Source organism: Tachypleus tridentatus, chromosome 7, assembly GCF_004210375.1.
Source record: "Tachypleus tridentatus isolate NWPU-2018 chromosome 7, ASM421037v1, whole genome shotgun sequence".
Taxonomy (NCBI): domain Eukaryota; kingdom Metazoa; phylum Arthropoda; class Merostomata; order Xiphosura; family Limulidae; genus Tachypleus; species Tachypleus tridentatus.
In genome coordinates this window covers 166,955,075-166,979,823 of record NC_134831.1, presented here as the reverse complement: position 1 = coordinate 166,979,823, position 24,749 = coordinate 166,955,075, and the positions used below count along the sequence as shown (strand labels likewise).

General features: G+C 32.4%; 1 protein-coding gene across 1 annotated transcript; it reads right to left on the bottom strand.

The window, feature by feature from the left end:
- Positions 1-9,277: 9,277 nt before the first annotated feature.
- LOC143257153 (uncharacterized) lies at positions 9,278-23,354 on the bottom strand. The gene is made up of 8 exons (XM_076515479.1): positions 23,211-23,354; positions 23,002-23,074; positions 22,127-22,282; positions 18,708-18,906; positions 16,317-16,498; positions 13,776-13,863; positions 11,593-11,733; positions 9,278-10,391 (listed from the first exon to the last, which is right to left on the bottom strand). Exons 1-8 carry the CDS (start codon positions 23,297-23,299, stop codon positions 10,276-10,278), a joined length of 1,044 nt encoding a protein of 347 aa, XP_076371594.1. The 5' UTR covers positions 23,300-23,354; the 3' UTR covers positions 9,278-10,275.
- Positions 23,355-24,749: the final 1,395 nt, after the last annotated feature.

The following is a 24,749-nucleotide window of genomic DNA, read 5'->3' as shown; positions in this document are numbered from 1 at the left end:
ATAAAGTAAATACAAGAAGAACATACTTATAATTACATAAAATAGTTGGTTATGTTACGAGCTCAATCCTACATTAAATGTCCCATTCTCCCATCTTTGCTTTCAGAGAAATCTCAAAGTTTCTTTATCATTTCATAATGAAATAAAGTATTCAAAAATAAACTCATCTCTAATTTTAGTTTTTGTTAGAATGTGAACTCTCCTATTTTAGTTTCTCACTCTCTGGTCACTGTTAATATATCTTTAACATTTACTTTGTGGGCTACATTCGGATTCAGTGATTTTCCATTAACCTCCCTACTGATGGTCTTAGTGACATTTGTCACTCTCACTATCACTAAGATAAACATTTTAAACAACTGAAACATCTTTCTTTCACTTAACCATTCAAATATTTATTTTACATGACTAATGCCATAAAAATAACTCATATAGTCTTCATTTACAGACATGGCATGTTTTAGCTACTTTACCAAATTATATGAGGCTTTAAGTGTATTATATATAAATACATCAATACACAATTATACGGGATTACTTATACCATAGAAAAATAATTTATAAATTACTTTGATATTTTGTTCAACGAAGAAACAATAACACAAATAAAACGACTGACAATTTATTGCTAAGAAAAACATCTCAAAACATGTTTGTGTCACACAAACAACAGCTGCAAGAAAGAAAACTAAATATTAATTTCAGAAACTTTTTAACTTCTAAAAAGGTAGAAAGTAAAAGAGAATACAAGAATCTATATGAATTACATTCTTTATAATTTTGAATAATATATACATTTGATAACAACAAATTAATGTAACAATAATAATTATATGGTATAACTATGCTAAAATTTAGTTAAAATTGATAATTACTACCAGTTTAAACTAATGTAGAATAGCCTAACATTTGCTCCTCCTTATACATTCATTCTAAGGATTCAGATTACATTAAATCAACAATTAGATTTTCTTCTTAATGGAAGTTTCTCCTGAACATATATAATTTAAAATACCAATCCTCACTTTGTTCAACTGATATTATCTTGAAATTGAAGGGCAAAGAATTACAGAAATCATAACATTCTTATAATTTCCATGTTTTTATTTGCACAAGATTTTTTCTGTGCAAAACTAATGAAAACTTTTTTTTTAGTCTAAATGTAATACTGTTGTCTATACTAAAGATAGAATCTCCAATATGGGTTCCAATTTACATGTTGTGAGACAGGTCTAACTCAACTATGAAAATTACTACCAAAAACCAAAACTACTCATAATTACTTCTACACTAATTTCCATTTACAGCCAGCATTTTGTATGTAAGTAATAAAGTAGAAGACAAAACAAAACATACATGCAACTGTAGTGGGCAAAATAATTTAAGTTTACGTCTACACCGGAACTAAATTTGTTCTCGATGGGGAACAAACTTCAAATACATGTATTACAAATAGCAATGGTAAATCTTCTCAAATATCCTTCAATAACAGAAATACATTTCAAATTTAATACAATTCTTTATCACGTAAGGTAAAGCCAAGAAAAAAAATAATTTCTTTTCTAATAAAATCTCAAACCCTAAGAACTTAAATCAGTAATATTTTAATTTTTACTAAGTTTTGTTGTAAACTAAAATTTGCTGTTGTCCGTATTCGAAGTTACGTAAACACACTCGCTGTGACCTTACCAATAGTATCTTCATTCTTGTTACTAGCTTACTTGTAACTGAAGGATAGCCCCAAATTCAATTTTTCCAAAGATTGTTTGTTCTTGTTGTTTTTACCTTTTGCCTCATTCTGATCCTTAATTAAAGTTGAATTAAATTCTAAATCTACTACTTATCGAGTGGTTTCGTGTCAATTACCACTGATTCGATTTTTAGTATTCAGAAAACGTGATATCACACGAAAACAGAAAACGATAATGTATTATATATTATATTAGATAATTAGACAAGAATATTAACGATAACCCTTTGATTCATGATGACAACTTAAATAAACATATTGAAACTACTAGCAATTACTATGTTTCATTACTTTCACGCTAAAGTATGTTAGTACAATCTGACTTATAATTAAAATAATACTATCCAGTTTTCGAATGTTAAATGTTTCAGAATTTCCCGCAAAACCGATCCAAATTTTAAATTGCAGCTATCAACAGAATCTATCGCCAGTTTCTGGGCCACTCTCATCTAACCAAATATTGTAGGGTGAAATGGTTATCAAATAATCTGTAGGGTGCTTTAATAAAGGCGTGTTGTGCGCAATACCTGCATGTCACTTTTCTTTCTTTCTTATTTTTAAATAAAGGATTGATAATTTTAAAACGGAAAAGAAAAAGTTAAAAATTTTGCCAGATGGTATATCTTAGCAAGAGTGACACATCATAGTTACACTGTGTATGATTTTTTTTTTCGTGCAGTTTTTCACATCGTTAGCTTGGAAAATATACAAATTTTCTTTTTAACTTAAGGAAATTCTTTATGACAAAGTTTAAGAACCTCTGGAAAAGTACAGCTTGGTTATCATTTGTATTCTACATAAAATGTTTAGTTCTTGTTGTTTTTTCCAGCAAGAGGTCGCTTATTTAAATTTTTGGATTTAGTTTAAACATACAATCGTACCCCGGTAGCTCAGTAGGAAGTCTGAGGGCTTACAACGCTACAAATCGGCTACCAAAACCTGCAACAAATAGAGCACATATATCTCATTAAGTAGCTTTGTGGTTAAAAAACAAACAAAAGCACATTAATTATTCTGCCACAACTTGCCATGCCAATTGGTATACTATAACGAACTCAGCCCCAAATTACCAAAGCTATGTAAAAAATTAATGAGTCTGAAAATTACCGAATTGTAACCAATTAACAAGGAATGCTAATAATTCCCTATTCCACTAAACACAGATAAAATATATAAAAGCATACTGACATCATAAATTTTGGGCTATACGGTATCTATTTCTACGAAGTAAAATTTCAAAAATAATACTTGTACTCACAGTATCAATGTTATTCCTTCATTCTTAAACTGAACATTCAGAGAACAAATAAAATTTTATATATTTTTTTTTTTTGTTATTAAGCATAAAACTACACAATAAGTTAGCTATGCTCACCACGAGTATCGAAACCCTGTTTTTAACGTCATAAGCCTTATGACTTACCGTTGAGCCATTGGAGAAGAGCACTTTTGGAGCTTTGATAAATTTCGAATTCCCTCCTTCTCTAAGCCAACGGGATATTTAGTCTTACCACTACCTTTGCAGCGACATTTGAAGCTCGAACTTAAAGCTCTGAAAACATAGTTAAGAGTAAAATTAATACACCATAGCTTCCCATTCCAAATACAAATAATACAATGTAAATACACAGTTATACAGTCACCAACCTCAACATTCAGACAATACAAGCGTTATTTGTAGTTAACAGTAAAATATTTTACCGCGTTAATTTCAGATAAGCATATGGTAAAAAGAAAAGGTGATACTAGTTCGCCAGACACGGAAAAATTGTCATGGGTTGTTTACTACTTTGTTTCAACATCTTTGCATTTAATTCGAAATTACCAATCTCTTTCAACGGTATCACTAAATTACATTGTGAAACGTAAAAATAATGGAGATTAAAATGTTAACACAATATTACCTAAAACAACCCGGATAATTCAGTCGTTATATTCATAGTTATATCTATGGTTATATTCGTCATATTTGACAGAGAACGCTAAAGTATTCCACTTGCTCTTCGTGTTCACACTTGTAAAAAGGCTGTGATAGAAATATTGCAATTAAAAGTGTTTAAGTTAAATGACATTTTCCATTTATTTATAAAAAGAAAACATGAATTCGGTTGTGTTTTTAATTTTTTTACCGTTAAATACCAAATTCGTCAATTGGGCGAGACGATGAGAGACAAACGACTGTATGAACCAGTATTCATATGCCCTGCTGGCCAAAATCTTAAGGCCAATAAACATAAAGAAAAATATGCATTTTGCGTTGTTAGACTCAACCACTCCTTTGAGTAGAGCTTCGAAAGATGAAAATAAGAAAAGAGAAAATAATGCTTGAACACAAATGACTAAATTTCGTTACGTGTTTACCGATTAATGCTTCATTTCAGTATGGTTTTAAACTTTTGACCAGCTAGTATTTAGGCTAATTTCATAGTGTTCACATTTTTCCTATTAAATACTAAATTAGTTTTTTACTTTTATTTTTACTTTTCTTATTTTCATTTTTCGCAGCTCTACTCAAATAAGTGGTTTAGTCTAACAACGCAAAAGACATATTTTTTCTTTATATTCATTGGCGTAAAGATTTTGACCAGCAGTGTATTTGGTACACCACTTTCAAAGTTACGTTTTTAATTCTTGGAAACTGACAATACATTAAAATCCAGTAGGCCCCGCAGTTGTTATTTGTATAAAGTTTAATATTTAACGATAATATTTATTGATACGAAACCAATCTTGTGTATTTTTTATGTGAGTACCATAGAATAACATCATCACATGTTGGTATCGTGTTTAACAGAATTACACGAACTTATTGGGTTTTTTAATTAATTTATTTATCATTTAAGTTGGCTAAAAAAGACTAAGAAAAAAAGGCATTATAACTAGATTTTGGTCATAATACTGAGCAAAAGATGAAGTCTCGTTTGTCTTTGGTGTTTTATGTGATGGATTTGATATTTCCACGTTTCTCAAAAATCCATTCAGTTAGTTTGTGGATATTTTACATCAGATATTTCTGTTATAAATCTGTGAGTATTCTTCTGTTTATTTGTTGATAAGTTTAATCACATTATTCCATTGCAAAATAATATTTTTTATATTTATTTATTAATAGTATCTACTGGATTGTAAAGTAGCAACTGGGCTTTTTAGAATGTTCTAAATACCGAAATTACGTCCTTTCAAGATCTATAGTTATCCACTTTTTAGATAATTTTAAGGATTAAATGATAACTCTGTTTTACCCTATGAATATTCCTTCAGTTCTTCCAGCTCAACGCAGCTGTGCTAATAAATGTGATCTAGCGCAAATTTTCTTTTAATTTCCATAACATTCTAGATTAGTTGACCATTTATAACATTGCCACGGAATTGTACCTTTTTAAGATAAACCAGTTAACTTCAAAGTATTCTGAGGTGACACTACCATATTTATCTTTCCGGTGTTTAACTTGGCATTACCGAAATTCAAACAATCTGTTTTGTTGTTCATCTGATATTACTTTCACAACTACACTTTTAATTCAATCCTTTTGTATTTTCTAAACAAAACACCTTGTTTTAACAAACGAAAATATACATATAAATATTAACTTCCTTATAAGTTAACAGATAGCAGCACCAACAAAGCAATGAAAATGTAAAAATCTCTAGTAGCCGTCTGAAATATCTGAGATAGACTATTTTATGTGTGGTGACACAATACTATTTCTAAAATTTTTCCATCACACCGAGAAACATTAGATGGTAATTTGATCCAATAGGTTTATGTTGTTGTTATCTTTCAAAATCTGTAGTGCATACTGGAGGAATTTTCACATTTTGATAAAAGTTAAGAAAAAAACGACCTTTATAAAATAATATAGACTAGTAATCTGAGGGTCGCGGGTTCGTATTCCTGTCGTGCCCCCCGCTTGTACAGCGGCATGTCTCCGGATTTACAAAGCTAAAATCAGGGGTTCGATTCCCCTCGATGGGTTGAGCAGATAGCCCTTTGTGGCTTTGCTTTCCGAAAAACACACACACATTCCTGTCGCATCAAACATGCTCGCTTTTTCAGCTGTGGAGGTGTTATAATGTAACAGTCAATCCCACTATTCATTGGTAAAAGAGCAGCCCAAGAGTTGGTGGTGGGTGGTGGTAACTAGCTGCCTTCCCTCTAGTCTTACACTGCAAAATTAGGGACGACTAGAGCAGATAGCCCTCGAGTAGCTTTGCACGAAATTAAAAAAAAAATTATTTAAGCCAACGTGTCACCTTTACAGCTTTTTTAGGGTTAATCAATATTCATAACTATTTGATATTAGTGCAACATTTTTAATTGTTGTGTTATCTTTAAGTTTCATAAAAATATAATATTATTCTCAAATCTGTAAGGATCAAACCTCGGATTATAGTTTTATCCATAATAATATATTGTATGCAGTTTTGAAATACAATAATTAATTGCTATGCTCTTTTAAGAAGGTAAACAAAGACAAGTTGGTGTGTGCATTATAAACACATAATATACATTCGTAAATTCGCGTATTCACAGAAACTACATAAACATTATATATTATAGTCGTCCCTAAATTTGAACTAATACACTAGATGTAAGATAGCTAGTCAACAAAACCCATCATTATAATTTTGGGTAACTCAAATCAAAAGAGGGATTTGACTGTTGTGTTTATAACGCAACTATGACCCAAAGTGTAAAGTGAATTTTTGCGGCAATGGGACGAGAACGTTGGAACTCGAGGTCGGCATCATAACCATCAGACTTTTCCCGACCAAACATACACGTGTGTTGGTGTCTATATAGATTTGAATCTCCGTCACATCAAACACGCTCGCTCTTCTAGCTAGGGGTAGAGTTATAACATACGATCAATCTCACTATTCGTTGATAAAAGAGAAAGGAGTAGCCCAAGAGTAGGCTATTAGTTGTGATGACTAGCTGCCTTCCCTCTAGTCTTACACTACTAAATTAGAGATGGCTAGCGCAGATAAGCTTCATATAGCTTTGCGCGAAATTCGAAACAAACAAACAAACAAAAAACTCTCCCTACATACACACCACAACTAACACTATTTTTCTCGCCGTATTTGAGCAAATTAGAAAGGATAAAAACCAGAACTGAGGTTAATTTGGCCATCCGTTGTTGCCGCTTCTTGAAAGTCTTCCAAGTTTACAATTAATCCTGGTTCTTGGGTTTTAAAGGTAGCCTGAAGAAAACACGGTTAAACGGATCAAACAAGGCGAGTGATTAAAATCAGTAGTTGTTTATTTACAATTTTAAATATTTGCTTCAATTTCAGTACTGTAACACTAACTAACCTTATTTGTAAATACAATATTCCTTTCTGTTTTCCTTCTATATTAATTTTTCACATTTTATGGCGTCCTCTTGCCGAGTTATAAATAAATAAGAAAACGCTCGTATGATTACGTTCCCACAAACGTTTGAAAGGTTACCTGGATGTATGTAAAAACGTGTCATGCTTGGAACAGACGGTTTGGGTTTGAATCTTCCTCAGTGTGGATTCAGTAAATTGTTTTGTTTTGCATGACAAAAATAAATCCTATTGATTTATATTTCAGACTTATGAAAACTTACATTAATGTTAATACCCGCTAAAATAAAATAGTTGCGGGCTTTTTCACGACGAAGAGTCCAGAAATGTGATCAAACATGGGTTATAACATCACACGTGACATAGAAAACATTAAATTTTAGTGTTTTTAGGAAATCAGTAAACACTCGTATGTTATATGGTAATTAAAAATAAACAGTTGGTTCAACCTTTGGTCCCTAGATGACACTTTTCATTACCGAATGCACTATTTTCTATCTTGTATCCTAACAACAAGGCTATTCTGTTGTCAATTTGCAAAATATCAAATTGTCATTTATAAACTAAAGGTTAATAAAATATAAGACTCAGTCTGTAAGTTGAGAAAAATTCATACGTAACACTTAAGAACTCATACAAATGGTTCTCTTTTCACAACTCAAATATGTTTGTTCGATTCTCGCGCAAGCCTAAATGATGGTTATCTGCGCTACCCGTCTCTAATTTAACACAGTAAGATATCTTATATCACCAACAACCCTCTTAGTTTACTCTTTCATTAACGGATAGTGGTATTAGCCATCAATCATAACACCCCCACGACTGAAAAGTCGAGGATATTTGGTATGGAGGGGGATTAGAACCCGTGATCCTCAGATTATAAATCGAGCGCCCTAACAATCTCGCCATGTCGGGACTATTGAAATAAAAGTACTTGTACATATTTCATAGCTTGACATTTTCTTCAAAAACAAATAACGTTCGAATACATTTATAACATGCAAAAAAGTAGTATATAATGAGTTAATACCGTGTAACACTTGACACTATCTGTAGAAACGTGTTGTACTGTAACACTTGACACTGTATCTGTAGAAACGTGTTGTATTGTAACACTTGACACTGTATCTGTAGAAACGTGTTGTATTGTAACACTTGACACTGTATTTGTAGAAACGTGTCGTACTGTAACACTTGACACTGTATTTGTAGAAACGTGTCGTACTGTAACACTTGACACTGTATTTGTAGAAACGTGTCGTACTGTAACACTTGACACTGTATCTGTAGAAACGTGTTATATTGTAACACTTGACACTATATTTGTAGAAACGTGTCGTACTGTAACACTTGACACTGTATTTGTAGAAACGTGTCGTACTGTAACACTTGACACTGTATCTGTAGAAACGTGTTATATTGTAACACTTGACACTGTATTTGTAGAAACGTGTCGTACTGTAACACTTGACACTGTATTTGTAGAAACGTGTCGTACTGTAACACTTGACACTGTATCTGTAGAAACGTGTTGTAAACAGTTTAGTATGTTTGAAGGCAGGTGAACACGATAAATAATATATTTACATCAAATATATTTTATTTACCATTCTGTATAGAATATACTAAAATAATTATGATGATGTATTTAAAAACATTAAGCCTTGCTCCCAAGTTGATTTAAAATATATTTTTGTATATTTGTATTGGTTAATTTCCTTAATATGGTTTCACAGTCAACTGCCTCATAATAAAAATGAGTTTGGTTTAATTATTATATCTACGAAGAAATGCACCACTTCGCTTTATGAGAAACGTGAGTCAAATAACTTGTACACTGTAAAGACGTCAGAAGACAGAAATAATTGTTGTATACTGTTGTAAAGACGTCAGAAGACAGAAATAATTATTGTATACTGTAAAGACGTTAGAATACAAATAATTGTTGTTTACTCTAAAGACGTCAGAAGACAATTGTTGTTTACTGTGAAGACGTCAGAAGACAATCAAAACGGTTTTATTTTTACTCGGTCATTAAATAATAATTACTAATAGTAACATTTAATAATAATAATAATTAATACCACTAATTTAGATTGATCTAAGAAACACTTTTTATTCATAGATTAGGTACTTGGAGAAGTTTATGTAGTTAGGATTAATTACCACACTGATTTCAAGTCAAAGTATATTTCGCCTGTTTATTCGGTGATTACATCTCGCTTATCTGAATTCCAAGAGTATTCATCCATTATTCCAGTGTACCTCTTCTATATAGATGATAGTGAATAGCAGACGAAAAACTAATAAACTTTGAAAAGTAAAACGTGGGATTGTGTTATTTCTTTGTGAGTGTGTGAAAAACAATAATAAATCCTGGACAGGTAATTAATGTGCTTGAAAGTTCAAGTTTAGGCTACTGGACCTATGTAACTGGCTGTCGAAATCACGGATTTGTTCTGAAGCATAATCAAAACATTACGAAAAAATTAGCCTTTAGATAACTGTAAGCCAGATGGAGATACGTTAGTCCAAACTTCAAAGTTCATGGAAATGAGTATAAAAGTCAATAAACCATTACCTTTATTTCTGAAAGTTATGAGTGAATGTTGGTTATATTAAAAAAATCCATCAGAGCCAAAATAATTCCTCTTTGTAAAACAAAACTCATGCAAAAAGAGATTGATTAAAAAATTCTGATATTAAAATACTGATTGAAGGAACCCTGGTATAAAAGAAAAGATTGAAGGAACCCTACGGTTAAATGATTGACTGAAAGAACTCGAGAGTTAAAGGTTTGTGCGAAGGAACCCTGGCGTAAAAGGAATGATTGAGAGAACCCCCCTATACTAAAACATTATTGAAAGAGTCCTGGTGTATGAAAAATAAACTAACTTCGATATCAGGAGAGCATGGCTTTGATTACGAAAATACCATCTTAGAATATAGTGCTTAGGAAGTTGGTTGGTTGGCCACTCGTATAACAAATCCTCCATCCAGTTGTCATTAGAAGTCTCTGATTATTCATTAATCCCGAACTGTCACAAAAGTACGATAGGATCCACAAAACAGTAACCGAGAAACCATGGTAGTTATTGCAAAAATTTAATCCTAGTTGAATCCCATTGGGTGCAAGTATATATATATATATATATTTAATAGTTCTAATTGGCTGATTAAGAAACGAATCACTCCCATTCTCCAACGTACGTTTCCCGTGCAGGAGAGTAATTATAAGATGGCGCTCGAAGTCTATTGCAAACACGATTGTATTCCTCCTCGTTAGAAATCAGTCCATCAAAACCTAAAACAAATAATAATATTAAGTTAAGCAGCCGAATTGTAATTTACCTAACATTAAAATAACACCACTTGTGTCTTTAAAACTAAAAACAAAACCGTTTAATTTTTTGAAAACGTTAGTTATCGTAATAATGATATATGACACTTGACCTTTACTTCTAAGTTGAGTTGTGAAAGTTTTACAACAGATGCGACAATAATCAGTTACTCTAGCTTGTGAACTATCGGTATTAAAAGAAAAGATCGATAGATTCCAGTGGAACCATGACTTGTGTACTGTCGGTAGCAAAAGAAAATACAGATAGACACAAGTGGAATGATGGCTTGTCGGTAGCATTGGAAAATGTTGGTAAATTCCACTGAAGCGCTGACTTGTTTGTTTCTTTATTCTAGAAAAAAGCCACATTGGGCTATCTGCTGTCAGTAGACTTACAGCTGTCTCACGGAGGGGCTGGAACCATGACTTTCTCGAGCATACATTAACGAGACAGTGCGCTCTGTCCATCGTAAAAATCGAGCCACGGATTTGTGCGTTGCAAGTCCATATGTCCACCAGGGGATAATCAGTAGATTAAACTCAGCAAAAAAGAGTACTACTCATTTGAATTTAATGACTTTCTTTTCGCTCCTCAAATTAAACTAAAAAAACAGTCAAAACAAATGAATCAGGTAGATGAAAACTACCTACAAATAAGTAAACCAATCAAACAATAACTCAATAAATTTTGTTACACTATAGGAGACCTCTAAGAGTGTATCCTCTTTCGCAGTTGCGACGGCTATTCCGCCATCAATGTGAAACATAACAGATTAAAGCACGTCTTTATGCCCCCTATCGAGAAAAGATGTAACCACTCACATACTCCATATGACGAAGTCAAAACAAACTTGCACAATATGTATGTATATTTATCTATACACATACAAATTAGTAAATAAAATTCACTCTTAATACGTTTTCATTGCTTGTATTAAGCGTTAAGCCACACAATGTGTTATCTGTTCTGTATCCATCACGGTTATCAAAACCCGGTTTTTAGCGTTATAAGTCTTCAGACTTACCGCTGAGCCACTGGGGTTTGATTTTCAATTTATGTATTTTGTTTGGTATATTTGCATATATTTTAAGCCTTTACGATATAAAGAAAAACTTAAAATCACCTTAAAGCTTCTTTAAACTGGTCAACATTACCAACACTTACCATGTTTTGTTATATATGATGAACGTTCTTGAGATCGTAGAAGACTTAGGTAGCTAGCGCTATGGGTTTTCTTGACTTGTTCATGGTCACGCTTGGCATAGTTGGGCACACGAGCACGAAGTCCACAGTAGTAGGGATCGTCTGTAAAATATTTTCAGTAATATTTCAATAACGATCAGTTATTATATTAAAGGAAAAATAATTGGTTCAGAACAGTAGGTTAAATTACAATAGTATGAAGTCTGTTTTTAGCACAATTGGTTATCTCAAATCAAACCTTAAGTTTTAGGGTTAAAAATTAGATATTGAAAATGTTACCAACCTGACTTGGTCAGCCTCCTCGTTTTATTAAACGTTATTGTAATCGAATGCCTTCAACTCTAATACACATTTTATCACAAATCACTACGTGGCTTTCAGATACCATATTTTGTGACGTCAGTGAGACATTGATTTTCGTGTTTATCTTTCGATTTGGTTTTGACTTGATGGAAAGATATATATATATATACATATATTACATAAACAGCTGTTTACCTCTGCTTACAATACTAATAATTAACGTTTAAGTATTAAAACCTATTGTGCCATCACCTGGTAACAAGTTACTGTTATGAGTTTCAAACAAGGAACTCAGGGTTTTATTATAACTACGAGACCCCAAACGTATGAATGTGAGTATATGTACATATAACAAAACACTATTATACTAGATGTACTTATAAAGCGTTCCCGAAAGTGTTATGTTTCTTGAGTAAATAAAACCCAAAAGTAAGAGTAACAAATGTTTTTTTCCCGATTTTGAACTTCATATGTCATGCTGTACTGTAGCCTACAGAATCCATATTTTTCTCGTGATTCATGACATGCACACGTTTTGCTGACGTCAAGACAGTACAAATTCCAATGTTAAGCGTCCCTTATATGACGTTATGTTAGTGTCTTCTGACTGACTGACAGACAACACATTACTGAACAGTGGTGAGAGTGATTAAAAATGATAATTGCATAAAGCACTCCTTGGCTCCTTTCCGGGTAAATTATTTACAATTTCTGTGTTTTTCTCTCTTTTATTAATTTTTTCGATCGATTTCGTGACCTAAAAGGTCACTCTTCCGAATATGATTTTTAGAACAATTTACCATCCCTTTCTTAATTGCTATTAATAATGTAAACGAGAAACAAGGTAAAAACTGTACATTTAATGCAATGTGCTTCATGTTAAGATTTAATTCCAACTAAACGCAACATGCACACTAGTTTGTTAAATATCAGTTACTTAAATTACATAACAGAGGAAAGAGGTTACCATAACAGCAATCTCCTGACTTAGTTTAACCTCAGCTGCGGGCTTTTGACAAATAGCTTACTTGCTTGTACAGTAATCAGTTAGAGAACCTACTTCTTCAAAAACGCGGGAACTGGATGCCGGATATCCGATTTTGGGAAGGAATAAGTTATTCCAATCTCAAGGTCAAAATATCTTGCAATGAAATGCTTAAAAATAATTCTGTTTGTTTAGCATAAACGAAAAATAAAAGTACTTTTATAAAACACTGAAATACAATTATCTCCCCCTATGAAGTAAACGTACAAAGGAACAAACAAAGGATAATAAAACAAATAGACTTGAAGTTGCATCTGATTAACACGACAAAGGATTAGTGCCAAGTTGATATCGTGTGTTAGGTTCCTGAAGGAAAGAAATGTTATGTGATAGTTATGCGATACAAGATTGGGTGGCATGATGGAATGATGCAGGACTGAGTGAAATGGAGGGTTTATGCAGGTTTTCTGTACGTCAGGAAATGTTAATTTCGAACTTATTGCAAACAGAAATGATCAGTCACGAAACTTGTCAGTAACGTGTGATATTGGAAAATAGAAAAAAAGAAGCAACGGGAAAGCTACGTTTCTGAAAGATGAAAAGTAACTTTCCCTTTGCGGGTCTTTATTTTTGAATATATTACATATTCGACTTTGTTAGTCGTGAAAATTTGGCTAATTCACAAGGAAAATGAAGAAATATGGTTATTACAGACAAGAAAACAAAATAAAAGTAGGGTTACCTTTGGCATTGTAAATGAAAGATAAAAAAATCAGTTATTACTGTGGTGACGAAAGTAAAAAAGTATGATAAATGTGACAAAAAGTAAAATAATTGTGGTAAAAAGAGTATTTACCGTGATGTCCTGACTTTTTGCTTCGACTGGACGACTTTACAGATGGAAGACTGAAATTTTCTTCCTTTTTCTCGTTGTCATAATCGGGCTGACGAGTAAAAAAATATATAATCTAAATCGTTTTTTAATATGGTTCATCAATCAGACATGAATCTTATTATGGATTCTACACTAGACTGCTACTGACCTATGGCTTACTTAGGCCTACATATGTTACTGACTTCGGAAACGAGTCTCTTGAAAACATTCTAGCGACACCTATATATACTAATATAAAAATAATATATATATATAATAATTTTCTTTTTCAATTTAGCCCTGTTAAAAATTTGAATTAAGTTTTGAATAATAGGGTTATACCAAACAATAAACTACGTGGTTAAGTTTGAAATATTATGGTTATGTCAAATAAAAACTAAGTAAAAACTGATATATTTACCGATAGGGCAGCGATTTTAAATGTTTTCAAAAAAGTATTTATTTTTTACATTGTTTCTGGGTCCATAATTTTGTTGTTCTTATAGTCCATAATAACAATAGACACAAAAATGTAAATAGCAATGTTATCAATATTACAGTTAACCACACTAATTATTATTACTGACCCCTATGTATTATATAAATAGATAAGTTATTTTGTTCAGTTTTTCGTTTGTGTCATACACCGTATTCATTATATGTTCTAACTTATTTTCATTATGAAATACTGTATATTTCAACATCAGCCATAATATAGAGTTTCTTGCTTAAAAGCCCGGCATGACTAGGTGGTTATGGCGCTCGACTTGCAATGCGAGAGTCGCGGGTTCGAATCTTCGTCGCATCAAACATGCTCGCCCTTTCAGCCGTGGGGGCATTATAATGTGACGGTCAATCCCACTATTCGTGGGTAAAAGAGTAGTCCAACAGTTGGCAGTGGGTGGTGATGACTAGCTGCCTTCCTTCTAATCTCACACTGCAAAATTAGGGACGGTAGCGCAGATAACCCTCGTGTAGCTTTGCGCGAAATTCAAAATAGACAAACAAAACAAATTTTTGCTTAAGTTTTCATTAAATGTTATTTTAATTAAGGGGAAACTGTTTCTGGTAAAAATCCAGATTTCGATTTTCTTATTAATTATTATGTTTTTCGATGACGATATCTCCATAATGGTGCGCAAGACAGTTTTAAACTTTCTGATGACGTGATAGTGTATTGAAATATAAGATAAATTTGTTCCTCTAAAATAAAACAACCATTATTTTTTTGTAGTGAGGATGTAAAATGTGTTTATTAAATGTTGTCATGTGTATTAATAAAAAATATAAACTAACTTTTAAGTACAACGATTGACGATATACTATACAATCTCCAAATAAAACGTTGAATTTAAAATATATATAGTTAGCCGGGTGTGACCTAAAGATTAGCCTCTCGGACTGCGGATCGAATGATCCAGTGTTCGAAACGTACTGAGGATGTTTGTTTGTTTTTTAACTTTCAGCCCACATGCGAATAAGGTGCTATTTGGAAGGAAAATTCTAATTTCGAAATACATAGGTAAGCAAACATTGCGTATAAAATTACAACAGTTGTTTTATGTTTGCGTAACTGATACCTAGAGAAGTATTTTGAGGTAAAAATAAGTCTGTTCCACTTGAATTTCTGAACAAATACGCGCGTTTTAAGAGAAAAAGAGTGAGAAACCTCTACAGTTTAATGTTATTTGTTATATTTTCACAAAAACTACATATTATGAATTATTATTCAAGACCGTGAGTTGTAAGGTCCAAAGTTCGAAATGCTGAATATGCTCAACTTAGTTGTGCAAGCGTTATAACTGTGGCAGTCAATCTCGCTGTTTGTTTAAGAGTAACCGTGTAGCGATAAGTACTGTTGACAGATTTCTCTCTCTTGTCAACAGTTCTAAATTAGAACTGGCTGCACATGAAACGTAAGAGCTTCTGTCTTGTCCATATAGTCCAAATACCAAATATATCATACTGCTGAACTACTTGTATCATTTCGATTCAAAAAACAATAGTAACCAAGGATTTCACAATAGAAAGTACTAGTACTCTTTTGATCATAAACCATTATTTTGACAATAAAGAAGTTCAAATTTAATAGCTGTAATTTTTTATTTATAAATCAAAGCTACACAATGAGCTAGCTATCTGTGATCTGCCCACCGCATACATCGAACTTTGATTTTTAGCATTATAAGCTTTCAGACTCACCGTTGAGCCATCAGATTGTGCCTGTAGCTGCATTTCACCTGAATTAGATTAAATAGGTTAAGTTTTCAAGATTTTGGAGTAATACTTTAAGAATATTATTGAAGATAATGAAACACTTATTAAATTGGACTTTTCGATTTAGTTTTAATTCCAAACGTTATATACTGACAAACAGGAGCGTTTAGAGGGTTTACTTGCCAACAGAGTGCAAATTAAATATGTTTACAAACAAATCACACGGAAATGCTTAACTGTTCGGTGAAAGAAATAATTACATCAACTAAATGTTCTCACAAATCATGCGAGAACATAGATTTTTACCTTAGGCACTGAAATGTGTGATAAGTCACGTGGCGGTAACTTGGGAGGTTTATCACGTGGAGTGCTTGAAGAACGCAAGGAAGTTCCTGGATGAGGTACACTATATGGGTCCTCTTCAGGAACAGGAAGTCGAGGACGATCAAATATACTTGTTAAGCTGGGGATACTCTGTTTCTTAGGGACTGCAAAAATAATTACTAGTGAGTGAGAAGTTGAATTACACAATAATAAATATTTTTTTTGTAGAAATACCAATACATTTATCATTGGGACGTTACGTGTGCACATTAAAGAGTGAAATAATATATAAATGACAACAGAAAAGTTTAAATTTCTATAATATGATTCCATACGATGACGAAGTAGACCGAAAAAGGCTTAAAGTTCATTCAGCCTAATTAACTCAAAGCAACCTTAACGTACATTAATTAGTTGAACTTGCATCAAGTGGGCTTAACGAACATCGAATCTAACTTGCTTAAAGTAAACTCAACACGCATACTCCTAACTTGCTTAAAGTATACTTAACATGCATATTCTAATTTGCATAAAATAGTTTTAAACGTACATTAGTCTAACTTGAATAAAGTAGGCTTAATGCACGTCCAGCATAATTTGCTTAAAGTAGACTTAACATATATACTCTTAGTTTGCCCAAAGTAAGCTTAACGTACATAGGACTAACTGTCACTTTTTATTCAATATGTGGTCTCCACACTACGAAACAGAACTTATTTACGATATCAATAAATTTCGTGAAATAAAACAGTTTGTAACTCATAGTTTATTAAAATCAGACTGATAAAAGGAACTTTTTTTTTTTCAAAAGCGTTCAGGTTATCGAAACTTTTATTAGGGTCACAGAACTTGTTACATCACATTTAAAAGCAAAATTAACACACGTTTTAGATGAAAAAATCCATGTTTTGTAGGATAAATTTGTATAACTTATAGCCGATAAAATTATTTAGTGGTAAGAAAACAGATGTGAAAGCATTTATAGTATCTGAGCAACTAAACATCGGCACAATAAATACATAAAATAATTTCTTATTAGTCAACAGAAATGGAATAACTCAAACATATTTTTTAGTCTGGTTGTTTGCTGTTGGAACTTTGTATTGTACTCATCACAGGGATCGAAAGGATCGACCCCTCATTTTAACGTGCTTTAAGCCTTCAAACTTACAGCTGTGCAACCCCCAGTGACATCTTATTTCTGGTGGAATTCCTACGTTAAAGCATACAGTTTGTTTATTTAATTTAGTAAAGCACAAGTTACACATTGGGCTATCTATGTCATGCCCACTATGGATATTGAAGCCCAATGTTTAGCGTTATAAGTCTGCAGAAATACCCCTGAGTCAAAGAGAGGCTATCTGTTCGTTATAAGCAAAATAAACGAATACTTTGTACTTGTTACCAAATAAAGTTGAATTTACATGGTGCCTTTATAAATCCGTTAAAAACAATATAAAGAACGTAACACTCCCAGTGGATCAGCAGTACGTCTGAAGGCTTACAATGCTAAAGTTATGGTTCCAATACCAGTGTTGAGCACTTATCTTTATTACTTCCCACCAAATATCAGTTTATGCTGATATTCCGAGAACATCAGTTAGTTTCGTTTCGCAACCCCCTCCCATAAAAAAAAATAAGCATAACAGAAGACATTAACTGTTTTCACCTACATAAGTATCCTATGGTTCGGTTGATGTGACATTGTCAAACACCATCAACAATAAGGAACGTTAGAACATTATTGTAACAGTAACCAACACCGTCAACCGTTATAAGGTACATTAGAACACTGTCAACATTCTCAACAATTATAAGGAACATTAGATTACGGTTAGAACATTTTTGTAATATTAACCAACACCGTCAACAATGATAAGGGACATTATAACACTCTCAACAATTACAAGGAACATTAGAACATTATTGTAACATAATCCAACATTCTCCAATAATTATAAGGAACGTTAGAACGTTATTGTAACATTACTCAACACTGTCAAGAATGAAGGAACATTAGAACACTATTGTAACACTGTAAACAATTGTAAGAAAAAGTATAACACTATTGTAACAATGGCTACAAAGATAAGAAACATTAGAACATTATAGTATTCGAGTTGAGCGCCGAAACGTGACGAAACATTCACAGAGACACTATAGTCCAACCCAGCTGATGCTCTTTGAGAGTGACTTGTGACATGTAAACAGTGACCTTGAAATGTTATCTATACACATTCATGAACTGAAATCCATAATGGACAAATTCCGAGAAACGTGAGAAAAAGCAAAACATTTGAAGTAAAGCATGATTTGTATTACTACTATTAGCACCGTAGAAGACAACCTAAAGAGATTTGAAAACAAACTTACCAATTGGCAGTTTGGACTTGAGCATATCCAGGGCAACAATGTTTATTATCATCACCCAACAAGGACATTCTAACAGGTCAGTAGAATCTTTAACAAAGCTCACAGCAGATATACACTGGCTATCTAACTTCCTCCGGTCGGGATAAGCTCTTCTCAGCTCTCTACTTACGTTTTGTTGGAACTTCTTCATATCGAATAACTGTAGAAACAAGACAATAATGCAATCTTAAAACAACAACAAAAACGGTCCTTTCAACAATAAGTAGAAAACTGGGAAGTTCATTCATTATTACAGTCAAAACAAAACATGGGTACGTAATGCTTGTTTGTTGACATTACATTTTAGGCTTCAGATCTCCACTTTGAAAGAACTATTAATTTCTTTATTATTTTACAAAAAAATAAAAAGGTAATAATAAAAAAACGTTTTGCATGTTGTTAACATTGACAGTTACGCAGTGCCAAAACGAGGTAGCGTTCTCGAGGGGTTACAGATGAAAAACACACACCTATTCTTAAGGAAAATCAGTGATTTTCCTTTAGCCCTCAGACTTTTGCTTAGACTACATTAGACTACTACTGATGTTAAATCATTTTATAAGATCGTTACCCTGTTATGGTGTGTACCCTATTATCAGCCAGGGAAAAACACTTATATATGTCGCAAGATATTCATGTTAGGCCTAATACTATTGTCCGTCGACAAATATAATTTTTATCCTGTTATTTAAAAAATGTTGAAATTAAAACGTATACCACCGTTTTCAAATCTTAAGCTGGCGTCGTTTCGTCTCATTATTTTCAGAATATATTATACAAAAATCTAAATATTTTATCCTGCCGATAATTCTTTAAACTCCCCCTTCTTTTATCAAGAGATCTTAACCATACCATCCTGGAATAACCCTACTGGTTCTCCTCTGAACCTTTTCTAAAACCATACACAATATTCCATGTAAGGCTTAACTAGTGATTTGTATACAGAAATCATTGCTTCTTATGACTTGTTATCAACATGTCTATACACATACCTTACAATTCTATTAACCTTACAGTTAGACACAGATCGTTATTTGATGCTTTGGGTGATCTATCTACTGCTGAATTGAGATCACTTTCTTTAATGACCCTACTGAATGGGTTTCCATCTTTATAAACGCGTGATCATTTGCCATATACATTTCAACTTTTAAACAGATCCAAGCCATTCTACGTATCTCAAAAACCAAAAATACCCAAAAGTTCATGTGGTAATGAATGTTTACTAATTACGCCCTTGCCAATATCCTTAACGTAAGCAACAAAAAGAATTGTACGAGACACTTCACTTGCAGCAATGATCCAGTTTGGCTGAGCTCTGCTAATAACAATCTTTAATATTCTGTAATATGACCACTTTACAAACTAATTAGTTAGCTTATTCAACCCCTCAAATATGGTTTTTGTAGTTAATATTTGCGTGGCATCTTAGCAACAGGTTTTTGAAAATACCAAAAGTTCACCACTCATCCATGTTCAAAAGTTTAATTATTTGACATTCAATGGTGGCATGAGGGCTTTTAATACACAAAATGTGTAAGGTATCTTTGAAATCTGAGAAAGATATGTGAACAAAATGCTTATATTATCATATTTAGAAGTTGTAATGAATGGTGAGCTACGTGAGGAATGGCATTTTATACTGTTGTCAATCTAACCATGTCTTTCAAAAAAGTGATTTTTTTTTTACCAAACAAAGTTGTCAATTATGAATCCATTTCTCAGACCGATTTACTTGTTAACTATTAAGTACACAAATAAAATTATGTGTTGAACAAAGTCTTCCATTAGAAATCCAGCTTACTTACTGATACACCTGTTAACCAAAATGTACAAAATTAATAATTATATATAAAACAGAAGCCAAACACCTATCATTGGGATGAGAAAGTTTTGGATAACATCTGAAGTCTGAATAAAATCAGTTTGAAATCCAAAACTGAGAAATCTAACCATTGTATGGACTCAAATAGAATTACATATCCCAAAATACGTGCGTCACTCATATCACTAACAAACAAACAAAAACAGAGAGTTTATTACCTCTGAGCATTGATAGACTTATTGCTAACATCTACAGAGTGTATTCAAACCATGTATGCAGCAACAATCTTTACCACGAGAAAGCGTATGCGACACCAAACGAGGGAGTATTTTTACATCTATAGATGTGCTGAAACACTAATAAGTCTGAAAATAAACACTATATTTCGTTTGCCTACATACTACACTCTAAACAAAGATTTTCTCGTAAAATATAGTCCTCAAGAAAACCAACAGCTAAAGAAAGATACGGACTCGTATAAAAATATAAACACGCCCGTTCAACAGACAACTGAAGTCTTGTAATAATCAAGTAAGCAAGACGGGAAAACTTTATAATTTCTGCTAAATTACAATTTTTTTGGCTTAACGCCTGATGGGCCGGCATGGCCAGGTGGTTAGAGCGCTCAACTCGTAATCTGAGGGCCACAGGTTCGAATCCCCATCACACCAAACATGCTCGCCCTTTCAGTCGTGAGGACGTTATAATGTTACTATCAATCCTACTCTTTGTTTGTAAAAGAGTAACCTAAGAGTTGGCGGTGGGCGGTGATGACTAGTTGCCTTCCTTCTAGTCTTCACTGTTAAATTAGGGACGGCTAGCGTAGATAGCACTCGTGTTGCTTTGCGCGAAATTCAAAAAACCACACCAAGTTTAAGGACTGACTCTATACAGTGCTGGAATAATTGGTATTTTACTTCCTCCTAACGATCGGTTACACATAGTTTGAGTTCAATGAAGTCTGGAATAATCGAGCGTTTTATCATTATTTCAGGATCACGTGATCAAACGAATATATTTTTTTAAATATTCAAAATAAGAAAATTCAGTATTTTCTTTAGAGTTTCACTGTATTAAAAACAGCATCACTCATTTCTATTCTGTATCGACAATAAAATACATATTTAATAGGCTTAGCGTTTCAAAAATCAACACATCCCATTTTAAAATGTTTCATTATCAACTAGCATTTTAATGGTTGGTTTATGTTGTTAAACTACATAATACACTATCTGTGTTCTTTCCCGCATGGGTATCGAAACCGGACATGTAGTGTTGTAAGGGTCCAGATTTACCACTGAGCCACTGGGAACATCGCATTTTCTTTTAACTCGGTTCATTAAAGCGGTTACTATCAATTTGTCATTGCTCTTGTTGTCTGAAAGCTTTCTTGTAAAAAAATAAACACATTTTAAAGTTTTAATGATATGTATATTTGCTACTTGCTTTTTTCCTTGTGGAAAGTTTATCACGCAAACTATTGTTCTTTTTTATTATTTTAACTACTTAGAAATATGCAAAAATATTCTCTCTTTATACGAGATATTCAATTTACCTTTGTTGATTTCTCTACTTCCAATTGGCCATTATTCTTCACGACGTCAGAAGACACTGAAGTTTCTTCACTACCAATCTCTTTAACATAAACATTAGATTTACAGACGCGTTTGATCATGATGTCGCCACTGTTATCCATCTTGAATTTAACTCCCTGGTAGTGGAGGAAATAAGCAAATAATAAATTTATATTTTAAATCAAATTTTAAATTTTCTTCTTAATTTTTGATTTGTTGGTTTCTGTGAAGTACAAAACTGCACAATTGTCTGTGTTCTGCCTACCACGGGTATCGAAACTCGATTTTTGGCTTTGTAAATATTCATAGGTACCTCTGTACCATTTAAATGGATGGTGGTGGTATTTGAAACTTTAGATATTTACCAAATTTTCTCTCTTATTAAAATGATTTTGTACATCAACGGATACCGTAATATCAACAGTACTTGTGTTTCAAAATCTGGAGAGCAAACTGGGAGGATTTACACACTTTTAAATAAGTTAAGAAAAAATACATTCGAGATATGTATAAAATTTATTTAAACCAATGTTTCGTCTTTACAGATTCTTCAGGGTTAATGCGCGCGCGCTTGGTGTATGAACTTCAATTACTTCTTATTTCTGTTCATAGATACAATTTAACTTTTAATTTAGAAAAATGACAAGAAAATTCTCAACTGGAGAATGAAATTTCTACTTAAAGTGTGAGCTTGGAATCCGTTCCATCACAGTTTTAAAAGGTACGTATGCATAGATATATACATATATAGAGGTAGATAAATGTGCACGAGACATCTTGGTGCCCTTTTAGGATCGGATTGATCACGTAAGAAAGAAACCAAAGTGAAAGTCTATATATCAACTTTTCCACTTACATTTCCAATATGCCGTTTTGCTTCTTCTGTCTTAGAATCCCTCATTGGATTATCGAATCCACAAAGGCCAATTCTGAAAAAAAAAAAAAAACTGATTGGAATTAGATGTTTGTTATTGATAACTAACGTAAACCTCATCTGCGTTTGGTCAGTTTTAGTTTTTATAAACAAACAAACAGAAATGATAAAAAAAAGTTGAATTAACTAACCTATAACCATCGAATCCATCATCCGATCCGTTAATTGTTAAGACAGGAACTCGGGCATAGGCTTTGGCTACTCTCCTATTTCTCTCCATACAAATGACTTTAGCCCAGATTTCGTCGTCAATTTGATCCCACTTATTAAGGACCTCTTGTGTGATCCTTCAAAATTATAAAAATCAAAACAATACACTTCATCTAGTCCTTTAAGAAGGTCACAGTCTAATTTACTGATTATCTACCATTGTTAGTTTAAAGTTACGTAAACTCATCATTTACTATTGTTAGTTTAAAGTTACGTAAACTCATCATTTACTATTGTTAGTTTAAAGTTACGTAAACTCATCATTTACTATTGTTAGTTTAAAGTTACGTAAACTCATCATTTACTATTGTTAGTTTAAAGTTACGTAAACTCATCATTTACTATTGTTAGTTTAAAGTTACGTAAACTCATTATTTATTATTGTTAGTTTAAAGTTACGTAAACTCATCATTTACTATTGTTAGTTTAAAGTTACGTAAACTCATCATTTACTATTGTTAGTTTAAAGTTACGTAAACTCATCATTTACTATTGTTAGTTTAAAGTTACGTAAACTCATCATTTACATTGTTAGTTTAAAGTTACGTAAACTCATCATTTACCATTGTTAGTTTCTAAAGTTACGTAAACTCATCATTTACTATTGTTAGTTTAAAGTTACGTAAACTCATCATTTACTATTGTTAGTTTAAAGTTACGTAAACTCATCATTACCATTGTTAGTTTAAAGTTACGTAAACTCATCATTTACCATTGTTAGTTTAAAGTTACGTAAACTCATCATTTACTATTGTTAGTTTAAAGTTACGTAAACTCATCATTTACTATTGTTAGTTTAAAGTTACGTAAACTCATCATTTTACCATTGTTAGTTTAAAGTTACGTAAACTCATCATTTACCATTGTTAGTTTAAAGTTACGTAAACTCATCATTTTTATTGTTAGTTTAAAGTTACGTAAACTCATCATTTACTATTGTTAGTTTAAAGTTACGTAAACTCATCATTTACCATTGTTAGTTTAAAGTTACGTAAACTCATCATTTACTATTGTTAGTTCAACAATGTTTTTTGTTGCTTTTGATTTAAAACAGTATTATTTCACCTTCAACTTTTAATTGTTTTTTATTGTCAGCAAGCATTAATTATCAACAGAAAATATAGATTTAAATTTCATTACATAATTGTACTCAGGTTTCGTTAATTTCTAAAATCGATCGAAACAAGCTATAATCTCAATTAAAACAATTAGAATTATTGATTTTCTCGCTGAATACGCACAACAGGATAATTATTGGAAATTGTCTACTAACTTTTCATTTTAAGCCCCTTTCCCCTTACCGTATTTTTTGAGTTTATAAGAGAGAGGGAGGCCAACAAATAAAGAGTATGCCTACAGTTGTAGTGAATCAAACAGAAGCTAACATAACAAAAGCCAGTTAAGGAGTTATAATAATTTGCTGAAGCAGTCATACATTTTGGTTCAAACTGTTTTATTTG